This window comes from Oncorhynchus mykiss, chromosome Y (assembly GCF_013265735.2).
Source record: "Oncorhynchus mykiss isolate Arlee chromosome Y, USDA_OmykA_1.1, whole genome shotgun sequence".
NCBI classification, from domain to species: Eukaryota; Metazoa; Chordata; class Actinopteri; order Salmoniformes; family Salmonidae; genus Oncorhynchus; species Oncorhynchus mykiss.
Genome location: NC_048593.1, coordinates 35505798 through 35524295, shown reverse-complemented (window position 1 = coordinate 35524295; position 18498 = coordinate 35505798). Strand labels below are relative to the sequence as shown.

The 18498-nt window shown below is 42.7% G+C and overlaps 2 protein-coding genes across 3 annotated transcripts; one reads left to right on the top strand and one right to left on the bottom strand.

Moving 5' to 3' along the window:
- The first annotated feature begins 228 nt into the window (after positions 1–228).
- On the top strand, positions 229–17249 carry LOC110510180 (nucleolar and coiled-body phosphoprotein 1). Of its 2 annotated transcripts, XM_036968003.1 has the most exons (27): positions 229–502; positions 1033–1088; positions 1403–1518; positions 1994–2067; positions 2342–2470; positions 2567–2677; positions 2759–2884; positions 3027–3212; positions 3713–3853; positions 3940–4131; positions 4246–4437; positions 5368–5559; positions 5675–5863; positions 6283–6453; positions 6554–6571; positions 6641–6802; positions 6922–7167; positions 7267–7359; positions 10372–10470; positions 13041–13137; positions 13265–13459; positions 13820–13905; positions 14559–14805; positions 15413–15967; positions 16058–16158; positions 16290–16335; positions 16419–17249. In XM_036968003.1, exons 1-26 carry the CDS (start codon positions 386–388, stop codon positions 16314–16316), a joined length of 3918 nt encoding a protein of 1305 aa, XP_036823898.1. In that variant the 5' UTR covers positions 229–385; the 3' UTR covers positions 16317–16335; positions 16419–17249. The 2 variants fall into 2 exon arrangements, with proteins under 2 accessions (XP_036823898.1, XP_021447226.2); XM_021591551.2 differs by having other exon boundaries at positions 6554–6802.
- ndufa2 (NADH:ubiquinone oxidoreductase subunit A2) lies at positions 17248–18445 on the bottom strand. The gene is given in 3 exon segments (NM_001165199.1): positions 17248–17741; positions 17858–17964; positions 18331–18445. Coding segments are annotated over 3 exon segments (297 nt in total). The 5' UTR covers positions 18435–18445; the 3' UTR covers positions 17248–17655.
- Between the last annotated feature and the right edge of the window lie 53 nt (positions 18446–18498).

Sequence of the window (18498 nt, the reverse complement as noted above, 5' to 3'; positions counted from 1 at the left end):
CACATGGTCCTGACATCATTGATGACGCTGCGGGTATAATGCTTTGTGGCTTGTTATAAGCATGCATGAGCCTTTATAATAATCCTATTATAAGGCTTATAATATGTTACGTCTCTATATGTATGGAATTGTTAGATCATTGTGAGATGATAACACCACATTTTAAGTGGCAACAAGATAGTGTCAAGTCAGTGAGAAATGCTGGACCAATTAAAAGACTCAGGTGCACTTCACTACATGTCCCATCATGCACATCGAAGGGGGCGTAGTCGCTGTAAGTACATGGCAAATTCCTGCAGACAGTGAGGATGAAGAGCTCTTAATCAATAGATTAAAGCCATTTAATTGATTATTTTGATTGTGCTAGTCGTTCTACCTTAAAACGATGACTTCAAAGGACCCGAGTGCATCAAATAGTGCCTTGCTTTATTTGATTTATCAGCATTTAAAGGAGAATGGTTACCAGAAGGCTGCAAACGTGCTGAAAAAACATGTAACTCAGGTATGTTTTGATACTATCCAACTCTTTTTTTTTTTCGTTTCAACTTCTCATTAAACCTATATTAGCACATAGTGTATTTGACCATTTTGAAATATGTGTGGTTATCCAGGATTTAAGTAGTGTAATTTAATATTAGGTGAGATTTGCTTTAATTATTTTCAATATTTTGTATCTGAATGAACCTACATTTATGTAAATGTTTGCAATTGACTTTCCTTTTGAATGGTGCGTCTTTCTGAATCTCTACCTTGGATTTAGTCAGCCATAACTGATGTAGAACATTATGTAACAGTTGAACACACGTTGGGGCCATGAATGGTGGCACTGTACATTTTGTGAAATGCGCACCATTGTCGTTGTTGCGAAATGATCTTCGTCTACTTGTTTTTCAGATTAATAAATGTATTTACAGCAATTGTAAATGTATTCAGTTGTCTTTAATACTTTTTCCAAAATGTATAGAGACATATTTAATATAAAATACTCTACATCATTCTGCCCTATGCATTTATGCTTTTGGTGACCTATAGATGGAAGCACCAGAAGAGATCACCTCTTTACATGACATCTACACAAGTTGGACCAAGTAAGTATAGTATAATATGTCATATTCGTTTAGTTTGCCTCAGGCACATATTGTCATTATGCAGTGCCTATATAACATAATGTACTATGTGCCTTTGGGCGGCAGGTGGTTAAGAGCGTTGGGCCAGTAACTGAAAGGTCGCTGGTTTGAACCCTGAGCTTGACTAGGTGAAAATAAATCTGCCAATGTGCCCTTGAGCAAGGCACTTAACCATAGTTGCTCCTGTAAGACACTCTGCATCTACTAAATGACTTAAATGTAAACATCTTAAGGTAAATCATTTGTTATGTACTGCTGCCATAACACATTTCCAGGGTCTCGGAAATTGGACAAAATCCAAAACAAGAGCCTGAAGTGGATTCCACCACCCTGAAGAAGATTAAGGCCGATCCATCAACCAAAGAAGAAGATGTGGACTCAAAACCAATTGGTAGGCTACCAGACCTCCTGCCCTACATTAAATATAATGTTCACAGTGTATCAAATTCACAAACTCTTAATCAACCAAAAAACAGCATTAAACTGTTCCACAGAGAAGATAGACTTGATACAATAAAACTTTATTGTCCATGTTACGGCGAACAATGAACATTTTTCTTCTGCTCCGTTCTCAACCTCCCTCTCAGAGGGCACACATAATTGAGACAAGCACTATGGTAAAGCTACATGGGTCAAGCTGCCCAACGGTAGGGGAATGTTTTCAGGATGTGAACATAGCAGCCCTCCAGTTGCCAGATCAATTCCCCCCTTTTCCAGCACCCTGGCCCGGAATTCGAATTGGCCACCCTTCAGCTACAGGCCCAACTCCTTAGCCGCTGGGCTACCTACCGCCCCATCTGGCATTCATAGTTGCACGTGATCAACAGTGTAAATTCAGCATTCCTCATTACTCAGCTGTTTTTCAGATTCTCTACCTCCTGCCCCCCACACACCCCAGGGTGCAACCCCAGAGAATGAGGAGCCGGTCCCAGAGGATGAGGTGGGTAGATAGAGGAGGAGCTGTGATTTGGGTCGGGCCTTGGCACCAGAGCTATATATATATATATGTGTGTGTGGTGTAAAGATTTATGTTACGACAATGCAGTCTTTTGGGGACTTGAATAGGTTTGGATTAGCAAATTAAACATTGTTAAATGTTTCTAGGATGCTTAAAACAATCATAACACAGATATAATACAGTATTTATAGTTATTTAGCTCCATTTGATATAGTTGCTGACTACTGACATTCTGATTTCTGTGTCATTATCGAAGTTGTCATCTACTCCAGTCAGTAACGGGACAGTGGAAACATCAGCCCCTGTACCAGCGGTCACCCCTTTAAAACCAGCAGTGAGCTCAGACAGTGACTCTGAGAGCAAGGAGGAGATTCCCCTCACACAGGTGAAACATGGTGTTCCATTTGGAGGATAAAGGCTTTCTTGATTATATGAAATTGACTGTGTATCCCATATGTCTGAATGCTTACCTCTCTTCCAGGGAGATACTGTCACCCCAAAGGCCTCTTCAGCTGTCCCTACCACCACGCCCTCAAAACATGTAGACGGGAACAGCGAATCAGACAGTGAGAATGAGATTCATCCATCACAGGTGAGGGCTCTTACGACAATTGTGTTATAACTACATTCTGTAAAATTCAGATTTATGAAATGTTTACTCTGTGTATTTCAGACTGTTGTCATTCCCAGTAAGGCCTCAGCTCCCAGTAAGGCCTCAGCTCCCAGTAAGACTCCAGCCATCCCCACAGCTCCCAGTAAAGCAGAGACCTCAGACAGTGAAGAGGAGGTTACTGTCAAGGTATGTCACACCTGAATCGTTGTAAATAAAATTAATTTCAGCTAAATTATTGGACTGGTAATGGTTACTCCTAGGTAATAGCATGGTTATTCAACAAATGCCATGCATTTGTCTTTCCATCTTCACTCTTCTGTGTTTTTAGAAACTAGCATCTACGGCTGCTCTTGTGAAACCAGCCAAGGCGATCCCAGCAGTCCCAGTAAAGCCCAGTGTAGTCACCCCCAGTCAGGCTACAGCTGCTCCCAAGACTCTTGCTGCAGGGAAGAAAACACAGAGCTCTGACAGTGACAGCTCTGACTCAGAGAGTGAGGAGGAGGCTCCTAAAAAGGTGAATCCTAATGATACCTGACTACAGTAATGCTCTCACACAAATTTAAGCTTGAGTCTGAAATATATTCTATGACATACAAGCTGGGAAGTCATATAATAAAAACTCGGAGCACAATGATTGGTGACTTCCTGAACTTCCTTTGACCCATTGTACAGTATTTTTTATGAATCAACTTTAACAGTAGAGATACACAGACAACCATATCTGTCGTCCAGTCACTGTAATGATGTGTGTGAACATTGGCATAGATATTATTATAGTCCTCTAAATTCACAGCTAACACCCCCGTGGACAGTTTGTATTTGGCAGGGCTGTACTGCTCCTCTGTCTTTGTGTTGAAGCAGTGACCCATGGTCCTGTAACTCTGTTTGGACAGGGTCAATCCCCTTGGCTCTAGCCTGACAAGCTCTATAATGGCGCTCAGCTTCGAGTGACTGTCTGTGACACCGAACAGGAAACATGCTTCTCATGCCATGTTTCATTTGTCTCCGTTCCAGAAACCTGTGGCGACACCCAAAGCCAAGGCTGTGGCTGCAACTCTGGTCAAGACAGAAGCAGTGAAATCCAACCCTATTAAAAAACCAACAAACAGCTCAGACAGTGACAGTGATGACACTGAAGAGGAGGCTCCTGTAAAGGTAGGTCACAACTGACTAATATCATGCTACCCTGTCCTATCGCAAGTTTATTTTCTTTAAGAGCTTGATATAATTATTTGTTTCAGAATCCTGCACTGACACCCAAAGCTGCTCCTGTGAAACCAGCCAAGGCGAGCCCAGCAGCCCCAGTGAAGCCCAGTATAGTCACCCCCAGTCAGGCTACAGTTGCTCCCAAGACTACTGCTGCAGAGAAGAAAGCACAGAGCTCTGACAGCGACAGCTCTGACTCAGACAGTGAAGATGAGTTAACTGTAAAGGTAAGTCACACCTGAGAAATAGTAATTAAACCATTTCTCCTTGTCACTAATAAAAACAAATATTGAGTTGGTTTTATTCCTGATATAATACCTTGATATATTTTTTTGTTTCAGAAATCAACACAGACCCTGAAAGCTGCTCCTGTGAAACCAGCCAAGGCGATCCCAGTAGCCCCAGTGAAGCCCAGTGTAGTCACCCCCAGTCAGGCTAAAGCTGCTCCCAAGACTCCTGCTGCAGAGAAGAAAGCACAGAGCTCTGACAGCGACAGCTCTGACTCAGACAGTGAAGATGAGTTAACTGTAAAGGTAAGTCACACTTGAGAAATACCCTGAACAAAAAAATAAATGCAACATGTAAAGTGAGGGTCCCATGTTTCATGAGGTGAAATAAAAGATCCCAGAAATGTTCCATACTCACTAAAAGCTTATTTCTCTCTAATTTTGTGCACAAATTTGTTTACATCCCTGTTAGTGAGCATTTCTCCTTTGCCAGGATAATCCACCCACCTGACTGGTGTGGCATATCAAGATTCTGGGTAAACAGCATGATTATTACACAGGTGCACCTTGTGCTGGCGACAATAAAAGGCCACTTTAAAATGTGCAGTTTTGTCACACAAAACAATGCCACACATGTCTCAAGTTCTGAGGGAGCGTGCAGTTGGTATGCTGATTGCAGGAATGTTCACCAGAGATGTTGCCATAGAATTGAATGTTAATTTCTCTACCATAAGCTGCCTCCAACGTAATTTTGGAGAATTTGGCAGTACATCCAACCGGCCTCACAACGGCAGACAATATGTAACCATGCCAGCCCAGGACCTCCACAACCGGCTTCTTCACCTGCCGGATTGTCTGAGGAGGGTGGGGTGCTGAGGAGTATTTCTGTCTGTAAAAGCCCTTTTGTGTTGAAAAACTAATTCTGATTGGCTGGGCCTAGCTCCCCGGTGGGTGGGCCTGGCTGCCAAATGGATGGGCTTATGCCCTCCAAGGCCCACCCATGGCTGCACCACTGCCCAGTCATGTTAAATCCATAGATTAGGGCTTAATCAATTGATTTCAATTGATGGATTTCCTTTTATGAAGTGGAACTCAGTAAAATCTTTGAAATTGTTGCATGTTGCATTCATATTTTTGTTCAGTATAGTAATTAAACCATTTCTTGTCACTAATAAAAACAAATATTGAGTTGGTTTTATTCCTGAGATAATACCTTGATATAATTTTTTGTTTCAGAAATCAACACAGACCCTGAAAGCTGCTCCTGTGAAACCAGCCAAGGCGATCCCAGCAGCCCCAGTGAAGCCCAGTATAGTCACCCCCAGTCAGGCTACAGTTGCTCCCAAGACTCCTGCTGCAGAGAAGAAAGCACAGAGCTCTGACAGCGACAGCTCTGACTCAGACAGTGAAGATGAGTTAACTGTAAAGGTAAGTCACACCTGAGAAATAGTAATTAAACCATTTCTCCTTGTCACTAATAAAAAACAAATATTGAGTTGGTTTTATTCCTGATATAATACCTTGATATATTTTTTTGTTTCAGAAATCAACACAGACCCTGAAAGCTGCTCCTGTGAAACCAGCCAAGGCGATCCCAGCAGCCCCAGTGAAGCCCAGTATAGTCACCCCCAGTCAGGCTACAGCTGCTCCCAAGACTCCTGCTGCAGAGAAGAAAGCACAGAGCTCTGACAGCGACAGCTCTGACTCAGACAGTGAGGAGGAGGCTCCTAAGGTTTGTAAAATAATCCTACTATATAGATCCCATTTACTGTACAACGCACAACTTGATCTACTGTAGGTCATAGGAAGTGCAGTAGACCATAAACACCAAAAGTCATTACTTCTGTGATAGCAGATGCAGATCTGGAGACTCTCTCCCTAAGACCAAGCAGGGGGAAGCTGCTCCAGTCAAGGCTGTAGCAGTGAAATCACAAGAACCAGTGAAGTCCAGCAAACTAGCTATCACTCCCTCAAAACCAGCAGAGAGCTCAGACAGTGACAGCAGTGAGGAGGACATTCCTTTCACGCAGATGAAAGAATATTTGCACTATTAGAACACGCAAACAGCTTTTTTTCTGTGGAATCATGTCTCGAAAATGTACAACTATAATGTTGTTTATTGACACTTCTCTGTGTGGATTTGTGTTTCAGACTCCTGCTACAGTCATAGAGGCTCCCAGTAAGGCCTCAGCTCCCAGTAAGGCCTCAGCTCCCAGTAAGGCCTCAGCTCCCAGTAAGACTCCAGCCACCCCTACAGCTCCCAGTAAAGCAGAGACCTCAGACAGTGTCACCTCAGACAGTGAAGAGGAGGTTACTGTCAAGGTATGTCACACTTGAGAAATAGTCATTAAACCACTTCCCCTTGTCAATAAGAAAAACAAATATTGAGTTGTTTTATTTCTGAAATAATTATTTGTTCCAGAAACCTGCACAGACACCCAAAGCTGCTCCTGTGAAAACAGCCAAGGCGAGCCCAGTGAAACCCAGTGAAGTCACCCCGAGTCAGGCTAAAGCTGCTCCTGTGAAACCAGCCAAGGCGATCCCAGCAGCCCCAGTGAAACCCAGTGCAGTCACCCCCAGTGCTCCCAAGACTCCTGCTGCAGGGAAGAAAACACAGAGCTCTGACAGCGACAGCTCCGACTCAGACAGTGAGGAGGAGGCTCCTGTAAAGGTCTGTATCATATGCCAGAAGTATATGATTTGATAGTGGTGTTAATCCTGTGATAATACTAAGGATAAATTGGTGTATAATCCTAGAACCTTCTTAAACCTGAATCTACTACCAAGCAGAAAACCACCCCCGTCTCAACCCCAAGCAAGGCCAAAGCCTCTCCTAAGACCCCAGCAGCAGCTGCTAAGATGGAGACTGACAGCTCAGATTCCTCTGACAGTGAGGATGAGGCTCCAGCCAGGCAGGCCCCTGCCAAGCCCACTCCCAGCCCGGCTAAAACCACACCCAAGGCCCCTGCTGCAGCTAAGAAGGCCGACAGCTCGGACAGTGATGAGTCTGACACTGAGGAGGGCAAGCCAGCTAAAGTAAGTCATATGTTATTAACCTGTTCTAATGTGTTTTTGGTGATGATTTGGCGTCTGCAGTTGTACCTACATTCTGTTTATTTGTTTTTGTTTCTACAGAAGGTCACTGCTACCTCCGTAGCCAAACCTTCAACTCCAGTACAGGAGGAGGACAAAGATTCCTCAGACAGTGAGGATGAAGAAACACCATCGGTCAGTCTCATAGCCCATCAAATTTAACTAGTGCTGTCCCGGACTAAAACAAATCTTTGTCAACCGAAAGTCGTCTGGTCCAAAAAAGAACGTTGTATTTTTCCATATATAGACACACCCTATGTGTTTTAATAAAAATAACTGTATGCATTGAGCTTGTCTGAGGCTTAAAGCTTATGGTTTGATGAAATAAGACAAATGCCTCATGATGGCGCCAGAGATCTAGATAACCAGAAGAGAACCTGACTCCACTATTCTCCTCCCTCTCCTGCTGGCTTTCACAGGTTCTGCCATTACTCTCCTGAAGTTGCCAGTAACAGGCTACATGAGGAGTTAGCAAAGTTTTTCATGTGGAATGCAAATTTATCTTACCAATCCTACCCATCTGTGTGCCAGTTCATATGCACATTTTTATGAAACAGTTTCATTTCATTTATAATAACGGCTTCATATCTGAAAATCATTGTCATGTGGTTAATAAAAATTCTATCCAAATCTAAATGAAAAAGATACTAACCTAAAAAGTAACCAACTATGTAAAATGTGTCTACATAAAGCCAACAAATAAAAACTGCAGGTAGAAAGTATCCTGATAAAATAAATATCCCATAATTTACATTGGCCTAACATGGACACCTAAATATAAATGGTACCAGCACCCAAAATGAGTACCGGAACATATTTCAGTCCAAGTCAAACACTGATAAGAAGTAATCATGTAGGCATATTTTATGATGTTTCAACTAGCTCAGAGCATGACATGTTTTGCTTTCACGCTAAGTGGTTATCAAAAGGGAGAGAGCTGGGGAGATTTTTCAGGTAGCCTATGGCCTACTATGGCCTACTATGGCCTACTTCTATTTGTGCGCGTCTTTACTCAACATGGACAGGAGCGCTCCAAATAAAAGACAATGACTAAATTGACCAAACTCGTAAATGAAATGAAATAAACCAAAACTAGTTTCTCACAAGTGTAGCATAGGTTGTGCGCTCTGTTAATAATGTGTCCACTCCGACAATGACAACGGGAAGACTGGAATAATAATATTTAATGCATTAAAATAATTAACATAACCAGAGTAACAAACATTGTAGATTATACATTCTAGGAATTAAAGGTAAATGTACTACTGGTGATATACAGTACCAGACAAAAGTTTGGACACACCTACTCATTCAAGGGTTTTTCTTTATTTTTACATTGAAGAATAGTAGTGAAGACATCAAAACTATGAAATAACACTTATGGAATCACGTAGTAACCAAAAAAGTGTTAAACAAATCCAAATAGATTTTAGATTCTTCAAGTTGCCACCCTTTGCCTTGATGACAGCTTTGCACACTCGTTGCATTCTCTCAACCAGCTTCACCTGAAATAATTTTCCAACAGTCTTGAAGGAGTTCCCACATATGCTGAACACATGTTGGCTGCTTTTGCTTCACTCTGCGGTCCAACTCATCCAAACCATCTCAATTGGGTTGAGGTCGGGTGATTGTGGAGGCCAGGTCATCTGATGCAGCACTCCATCACTCTCTTTAGTCAAATAGCCCTTACACAGCCTGGAGGTGTGTTGGGTCATTGTCCCGTTGAAAAACAAATGATAGTCCCACTAAGTGCAAACCAGATGTTATGGTGTATCGCAGCAGAACGCTGTGGTAGCCATGCTGGTTAAGTGTGCTTTGAATTCTAAATAAATCACTTACAGTGTCACCAGCAAAGCACCCCCACACCATCACACCTCCTCCTCCATGCTTCACGGTGGGAACCACACATGCGGAGATCATACCTGCTCTGCATCTCACAAAAACACGGCGGTTGGAACCAAAAATCTCAAAGGACAGATTTCCACCGTTCTAATGTCCATCGCTAGTGATTATTGGCCAAATCAAGTCTCTTCCTCTTATTGGTGTCCTTTGGTAGTGGTTTCTTTTCAGCAATTAGACCATGAATGCCTGATTCACACACTCTCCTCTGAACAGTTGATGTTGAGATGTGTCTGTTACTTGAACTCAAGCATTTATTTGGGCTGAAATAACTGAGTCTGGTAACTGAATGAACGTATCCTCTGCAGCAGAGGTAACTCTGGGTCTTCCTTTCCTGAGGTGGTCCTAATTAGAGCCAGTTTCATCATAGCATTGATGGTTTTTGCGACTGCACTTGAAGAAACTTTCAAAGTTCTTAATTTTCTGGATTGACTGACCTTCATGTCTTAAAGTAATGATGGACTGTCGTTTCTCTTTGCTTATTTGAGCTGTTCTTGTTCCGGATTGACTGACCTTCATGTCCTAAAGTAATGGACTGTCGTTTCTCTTTGCTTATTTGAGATGTTCTTGTTCCGGATTGACTGACCTTCATGTCCTAAAGTAATGGACTGTTGTTTCTCTCTGCTTATTTGAGCTGTTCTTGCCATAATATGGATTTGGTTGTTTACCAAATAGGGCCATCTTCTGTATACCCCCTCTACCTTGTTACAACACAACTGATTGGCTCAAATGCATTAAGCAGGAAAGAAATTCCACAAATGAACTTTTAACAAGGCACACTTGTGAAGTTGGTTGAGAGAATGCAAAGAGTGTGCAAAGCTGTCGTCAAGGCAAACGGTGGCTACTTTGAAGAATCTCAAATATAAAATATATTTTGATTTGTTTGACACTTTTGTTTACTACATGATTCCATATGTGTTATTTCATAGTTTTGATGTCTTCACTACTTTTCTACAATGTAGAAAATAGTAGAAAATAAAGAAAAATCCTGGAATGAGTAGGTGTGTCCAAACTTTTAACTGGTACTGTTTAGTCGAGCAGTAACAAATATATACAATCTCGGTCGACCAACAGCCAAACAATCGACCAATCAACTAATTGGGGTCAGCCCTAAATTAAACTGATAATTACTGTGCATATCAAAGTGAAAATGTTTGGCAGTGGCATTTATTATATAAACTTCAACTTGCATAGATTCAATTGACCTTGTATTTTATCTGTGCTTATGAATCTGACGTATGTGACCAGAAACCAGAATCCACACCATCTGAGAAATCTGTCACGCAAACCCAGGCAACGCCTCCTGCTGGCAAGGAGGGAGGTACAGAGGAACACATTCCAGCAGAGGTATGTACGGTACGGGTGATGTAGGGATGTCATGGAACACAGTCCAATGGGTATGTACGGTACGGGTGATGTAGGGATGTCATGGAACACAGTCCAATGGGTATGTACGGTACGGGAGATGTAGGGATGTAATGGAACACAATCCAACAGGTATGTACGGTACGGGAGATGTAGTGATGTCATGGAACACAGTCCAACAGGTATGTACGGTACGGGAGATGTAGGGCTGTCATGGAACACAGTCCAATGGGTATGTACGGTACGGGATATGTAGTGATGTCATGGAACACAGTCCAACAGGTATGTACGGTACGGGAGATGTAGTGATGTCATGGAACACAGTCCAACAGGTATGTACGGTACGGGAGATGTAGTGATGTCATGGAACACAGTCCAACAGGTATGTACGGTACGGGTGATGTAGGGATGTCATGGAACACAGTCCAATGGGTATGTACGGTACGGGTGATGTAGAGATGTCATGGAACACAGTCCAATGGGTATGTACGGTACGGGAGATGTAGGGATGTAATGGAACACAATCCAACAGGTATGTACGGTACGGGAGATGTAGGGATGTCATGGAACACAGTCCAGCGGGTATGTACGGTACGGGAGATGTAGGGATGTCATGGAACACAGTCCAATGGGTATGTACTGTATGGACGATGTAGGGATGTAATGGAACACAGTCCAATGGGTATGTACTGTATGGACGATGTAGGGATGTAATGGAACACAGTCCAATGGGTATGTACTGTATGGACGATGTAGGGATGTCATGGAACACAGTCCAATGGGTATGTACGGTACGGGAGATGTAGGGATGTAATGGAACACAGTCCAATGGGTATGTACTGTATGGACGATGTAGGGATGTAATGGAACACAGTCCAATGGGTATGTACTGTATGGACGATGTAGGGATGTCATGGAACACAGTCCAATGGGTATGTACGGTACGGGAGATGTAGGGATGTAATGGAACACAGTCCAATGGGTATGTACTGTATGGACGATGTAGGGATGTCATGGAACACAGTCCAATGGGTATGTACGGTACGGGAGATGTAGGGATGTAATGGAACACAGTCCAATGGGTATGTATTGTATGGACGATGTAGGGATGTCATGGAACACAGTCCAATGGGTATGTACGGTACGGGAGATGTAGGGATGTAATGGAACACAGTCCAATGGGTATGTACTGTATGGACGATGTAGGGATGTAATGGAACACAGTCCAATGGGTATGTACTGTATGGACGATGTAGGGATGTCATGGAACACAGTCCAATGGGTATGTACGGTACGGGAGATGTAGGGATGTAATGGAACACAGTCCAATGGGTATGTACTGTATGGACGATGTAGGGATGTAATGGAACACAGTCCAATGGGTATGTACTGTATGGACGATGTAGGGATGTAATGGAACACAGTCCAATGGGTATGTACTGTATGGACGATGTAGGGATGTCATGGAACACAGTCCAATGGGTATGTACGGTACGGGAGATGTAGGGATGTAATGGAACACAGTCCAATGGGTATGTACTGTATGGACGATGTAGGGATGTCATGGAACACAGTCCAATGGGTATGTACGGTACGGGAGATGTAGGGATGTAATGGAACACAGTCCAATGGGTATGTACTGTATGGACGATGTAGGGATGTAATGGAACACAGTCCAATGGGTATGTACTGTATGGACGATGTAGGGATGTCATGGAACACAGTCCAATGGGTATGTACGGTACGGGAGATGTAGGGATGTAATGGAACACAGTCCAATGGGTATGTACTGTATGGACGATGTAGGGATGTAATGGAACACAGTCCAATGGGTATGTACTGTATGGACGATGTAGGGATGTAATGGAACACAGTCCAATGGGTATGTACTGTATGGACGATGTAGGGATGTCATGGAACACAGTCCAATGGGTATGTACGGTACGGGAGATGTAGGGATGTAATGGAACACAGTCCAATGGGTATGTACTGTATGGACGATGTAGGGATGTCATGGAACACAGTCCAATGGGTATGTACGGTACGGGAGATGTAGGGATGTAATGGAACACAGTCCAATGGGTATGTACTGTATGGACGATGTAGGGATGTAATGGAACACAGTCCAATGGGTATGTACTGTATGGACGATGTAGGGATGTCATGGAACACAGTCCAACAGGTATGTACGGTACGGGAGATGTAGTGATGTCATGGAACACAGTCCAATGGGTATGTACGGTACGGGTGATGTAGTGATGTCATGGAACACAGTCCAATGGGTATGTACGGTACGGGTGATGTAGTGATGTCATGGAACACAGTCCAATGGGTATGTACTGTATGGACGATGTAGGGATGTCATGGAACACAGTCCAATGGGTATGTACGGTACGGGTGATGTAGGGATGTCATGGAACACAGTCCAATGGGTATGTACTGTATGGACGATGTAGGGATGTCATGGACATTCTTTCTGGACTGCTAACTGTTAATTTTTCCACCAACACCATATTGGTTCCTTATTCATATTGCACTTCATGCCTTGACAGAAGGTTGAGGCTGTTCGAGTCATACCTACAACTGAAACAGCAGCTGAGGAAAACAGCGGTGATGATCCAACCGATACTGAAGGATCTCCTCCTGAAGGTACAACAGCCCAGAACTCACTCCTGTCATGTGTTGTTTTTTGGTGTTGACCATTTTGCTTGGTGTAGTTGGATTTTGGTTAGTTCTGTGTCTGTGGCTATCTATGACCTCCTCCTTTCCATGACAGTCCCTGAGGTGGACACACCCCCTGCCTCTGGGCCAGAGAGTGCAAAGGAGGAGGAGGTCCCAGAGAGTCCCCAGAAGGTCCTAAAGACGGACACTTCTTCAGAGAAGCCCAAGACAGAGGATCAGATAGTGACCTCTACAACATCAGAGGACAAGAGTGACACCCCTGAACTCCCATCAGAAGCCCCTGCTACGGGTAAGACCAGCCATTTCTCCCCACCTGGTCTAGAAGAACCATACGTGGACTCCACTGACAACTTGGCTCACTTTAGAGCTGAGGCCAGAAAAGGTACAGACCACACATCATAATGCAGTGTCTAAATTAACAAAGGACAGGAACATAAGCTAAGTAAAAATGAGTGTTCAACAAAAGTGAAACACAGAGAGAGGACAGTCACAACAGAAACACTGTTCATAAAGTTTGGGATGAAATAAAAAAGATATGACTTGCCATCATCTTGCAATGAAATAACTGAGACGGAGGAAAAACAAGCAAAATACAGTCAAACAAGTCAATTACCAGTCTTATGAAATGTATTTGTAAATGTATCTTTAGCTGCTGAGATCAGAACTGCTTTAGAAGAGGAGTCAAAGGACTGTGTTGACCCAGTTATCACCAATTCAGCATCTGAAGACTCGGAGGTAAGTAAAGTAATCAATGATGTAACCCTTTGTCTGTGAGACACCCTGTGTCTGTGAAGACACCCTGTGTCTGTGAAGACACCCTGTGTCTGTGAAGACACCCTGTGTCTGTGAAGACACCATGTGTCTGTGAAGACACCCTGTGTCTGTGAAGACACCATGTGTCTGTGAAGACACCCTGTGTCTGTGAAGACACCCTGTGTCTGTGAAGACACCATGTGTCTGTGAAGACACCCTGTGTCTGTGAAGACACCATGTGTCTGTGAAGACACCATGTGTCTGTGAAGACACCCTGTGTCTGTGAAGACACCATGTGTCTGTGAAGACACCATGTGTCTGTGAGACACCATGTGTCTGTGAGACACCATGTGTCTGTGAGACACCATGTGTCTGTGAGACACCATGTGTCTGTGAGACACCATGTGTCTGTGAAGACACCCTGTGTCTGTGAAGACACCATGTGTCTGTGAAGACACCATGTGTCTGTGAAGACACCCTGTGTCTGAGAAGACACCCTGTGTCTGAGAAGACACCCTGTGCACGGCTGATATGAAACAATAAATCAAAGTGACCAAATGCTTTGATTGAAGGTTTTGCTTTGATCTAAACAATATTCTATTGTTGTTGCCCCTCTGTTTTTCGTCACCGTGTAGCCTGAAAAAGTGACCATTGAGACAGTTGTTGAGACAATCCCCACAGAGACAGAGGAGCCAAACACTGATACCCCAACACCTGGATCAAAGAGGAAGAGGAGTAAAGAGACAACGGACGCAACTCCCAAGAAGAAGAAGATGAAGAGGAAGAAGAAGGGGGAGGTTGAAGAGAATGGGCAGCCTGCAGTAGAGGAGGATGGGGATGAGTCCAGTCTGGACACAAAGGGGTTGGAGCTGACTCCATCAGGTATACTATCCAGAGCTCTCTAATCCTGTTTCCGGAGAGCTACCATCCTGTAGGTTTACTTCAACCCTGTTCCTGGAAAGCTAGTGTCCTGTAGGGTTTACCTCGAACCCTAATGTAGCACACCTGATTCTAAAAAAATAGCTGGTTGATAAGCTGAATCATGTTAGTTACAACTGGAGTTGGAGTTAAAACCACAGGAGGGTAGATCTCCAGGAACAGGGTTGTAGTTAAAACCTACTAAAACCTTGTAGTTAAAACCTATTAGCTCTTCAGGAACAGAGTTGGAGTTAAAACCTACAGAACATTAGCTCTTCAGGAACAGAGTTGGAGTTAAAACCTACAGGCCATTAGCTCTTCAGGAACAGAGTTGGAGTTAAAACCTACAGGACATTAGCTCTTCGGGAACAGAGTTGGAGAGCCCTGAGAGAAAGAGGCACAGGAGAAAGCTAATGATAATTATACCTGGACCATAAACTACCCTTAACCACTACTAGGCAAAGGGTAGGGCTAGGGGTTGCCTTTTATTACCTGCTAAATAACTGAATGCAACCTGTAACCATCATCTATAGTCAACATTTCTGTTACATCGATTTTCTCCGTTTTACAGACGATTCCAAGGTGGATACCATCCCGGCTTCAGAGTCTGACTCCACCACTCTTGTTCTGTCAGCAAAGTCACTCAAGAAAAGGAAAAGAAAGAGGGTGAAGAAAAGAAGAGGTGCGAAGGCCGAGAGGGAGTCACCGGAAGAGGACAAAAAAACAGACTTCGTCCCAAAAAATAAAAAAATAAAAAAGAGCAAGAAAAACACAACATCCAACCTGACACCACCAACCAACAACCAGACCAAGGAAACTCCAAAGACCACAGCTGCTAAGAGGCCTCTTCCTCCCACCCCTGAGCCGGAGGAGCTAGAGACTCCCAAAAAGAAGAAGAAGAAGAAAGTCGCAGAGAAAGGGAGCGCTGTGAAGGAAAATACAACTCCAGGCATTGAAACAAAGAAGAACAAGAAAGTTGCAGAGAAAAGGAGCGCTGTGAAGGAAAATACTCCAGGCATTGAAACAAAGAAGAAGAAGGCTGCTAAAGCTGAAAACACTGTGAAAGACTCTGCAATCTCAACTCCTGAACCGAGCCTTACACCAGAGACCCCAAAAAACAAAAAGAGTAAGTGCAATGCGGGACAAACAAGAAAGGTTGCTTCTCTAAGTATTAAGTTAATTTGTTGTGTGTTTCCATTATGATTGGGTTCTACAGAGAAAAACAAGCTGACAGAGAAAAAGGAGAAAATGAAAACTGCATGGAAAACACCGGTAAAAGCCTCAACAGGACCTTTGCCTAACACAGAAGTCACTAAGGTATGGGACAGAAACACTATCTGGGGCATAGGTGCATATCAATAGAAAATTATGAATTACGCAAATAGTGTTATTTGGATGCATGAAATAGTTATAATGGCACTGATATTTCCTTTTTTCTTTTTCTTAAGAAAAATAAGTCCTCCAAAAAGAAATAATCCAATGGTGAAATTTCAGGTACATAAACATCATATATTCTGTCATTTTCCCAGAGCCCAAAATGACTTACATCATTTCTCAAATCTAATGTTACTTTGCAGGAGATGGTGGATATCTTCTCCAGGGAATGAAATGGAGCTGCCAACGTCAATCAGAAGACCACCTCGATCACACTGGTGCCTGAGGTTTCAACCAAAAGAAGGGGAAACTGGAGTTCTGGCCTGTACATGTACTTTAGGTTCTACACATGTATTTTAGGGGAACATCTGTATTGTGTTACTAACAACACAATCTATGTTTTAACCATATATTCTATAAGCTTGCTAAACCAGGCATGTATTGACATGAAAAAGGCAAAATAATCATACCATTCTATTTGAAATGTTGAATAAACGGGACACAGAAACTAACACATTTGCACAGCCTGATGGAACGTAAACCCATCTTCAGTGTATTTGCCAAGTCCTAACCAATGGTAAAACAATCATTAGGTATTAATATGTCCTTGGTCTAGCATTGCTGTCTTGATAATGTTGTAGGGTGTAGTACTCTTGCATGTTGTGGGTTTTCATTTCTGTTCTTTAAGCTGTGAACACTTCCACATAATTGTGTGTAAGGTAAGGGATTGTTAGGACTCAAAATGGGGAACACTTGTAGCAAATGTCACTCCAAATACTGTACTATGCACCTCACGAATCCTATTGCTGAGCCCATAGCCTTGTGTTTTAGCACTTATGTTAGACCCATACACCTATGCAGAGGAAGGTTCTGGGGGACCAGAGGAGGATAGCTGATCTGACTGACTCAGAGAATTTGCTGAACTCCCATGTTTACAAACCAGTATTTGTGTCACATTCTTGTGAAAACAAACTTTTCTTCCATTTGTCATTTTCTGATTGTTCATTATCAATAAAAATGGTTTAATCTCTTAATCTGGTTTCTTTATTCATGAAAGCTTATGAAAAAGTGAATATCTATAGCATGAATATAAAATCATATTGTTGCCAGCCACTTGTGTATGAACCTTTCAGTCCAAAGCTGACTGGCCGGTCAATTCTCTCAGACCATAATTGGGAGCATTGAACAGTGCTAGCCTTTGTGAGTTTGACAGTATCTTTTTAATTTTTTAACAATAGATTTAACAATATATGCACATGCCTATGAATAGAATGCAGTTCATATGAACACAAACAATTAACAAACATATCAATGCAGCAGAATGTCACAAGTTAGTCCTCAGATTTATTAGAACAGCAATAGAGATTTATGTGATACAAGTCCTTTACAATCCACACTCCATATCAGTTGGAAAGGTGTCCTGGGGGGAGCTGGTCATGCTTATGATGTCACAACTGTCTCCAGCGCCTTAGCCACTTGGTCAGCATTCATGTTGTCAAGGGCCACACTGCTCTCCTTACCAAAATCTGCAATACAGGTACATGAACGAACCAAATGAATGCATGGCCATAAACATTGCATTTGACTTGACATACAGCGGTGACAGATGTGAGTCGCCTAGCTACTGAAACAATGCTCTCACCAGATCTTGCCCAAAGCTTAGGCTGAACACCTGAGCACTCCCTGATGAGGATGGGGAATGTGGGGTTTGCCTTCTTCAGTTCCACATAGTGCTGTTCCACAAAATCCCTGGAGAACATGGAATAATAAATAATCAAGTTAAATAACTTTTACAATATTTTTTACTATACGAGTTCATACCACTGAAATAGCTAGCTAATAAATAAGGGTTTTCTATTTATATTAATAGTAAATGTTGAATATTAAGATACATAATAGAAACGATGTTGTAGAGCTGTAGTTAGATACATATGCATGATCTACAAATTATTTCAGATTAGTTTATTCTATAATAAATTGCGATTGTTCGCTAACTACTGTATGTTTACATGTAGTATGCCTGGCAGTATATTGTGCTAGCTATGAGGACAGAGTAGCTAACTAACTATTTCGATTTCACGAAAATATGACTGTTGTCAAAATTTATAAAATTACCTTGCTCCTTGACTCGCAGGCGATGTCTGGCACAAATGTAGACGAATCTCTCGAAGGTTTTTAGCAAGGTTAGAGCCAATACCTCTTACTACGGAAGCGGCCATGATGGTTCACCAGCTTTAGATGAATGTTGCTGAACCCACCCACTCTCCATATCAACAAATCACA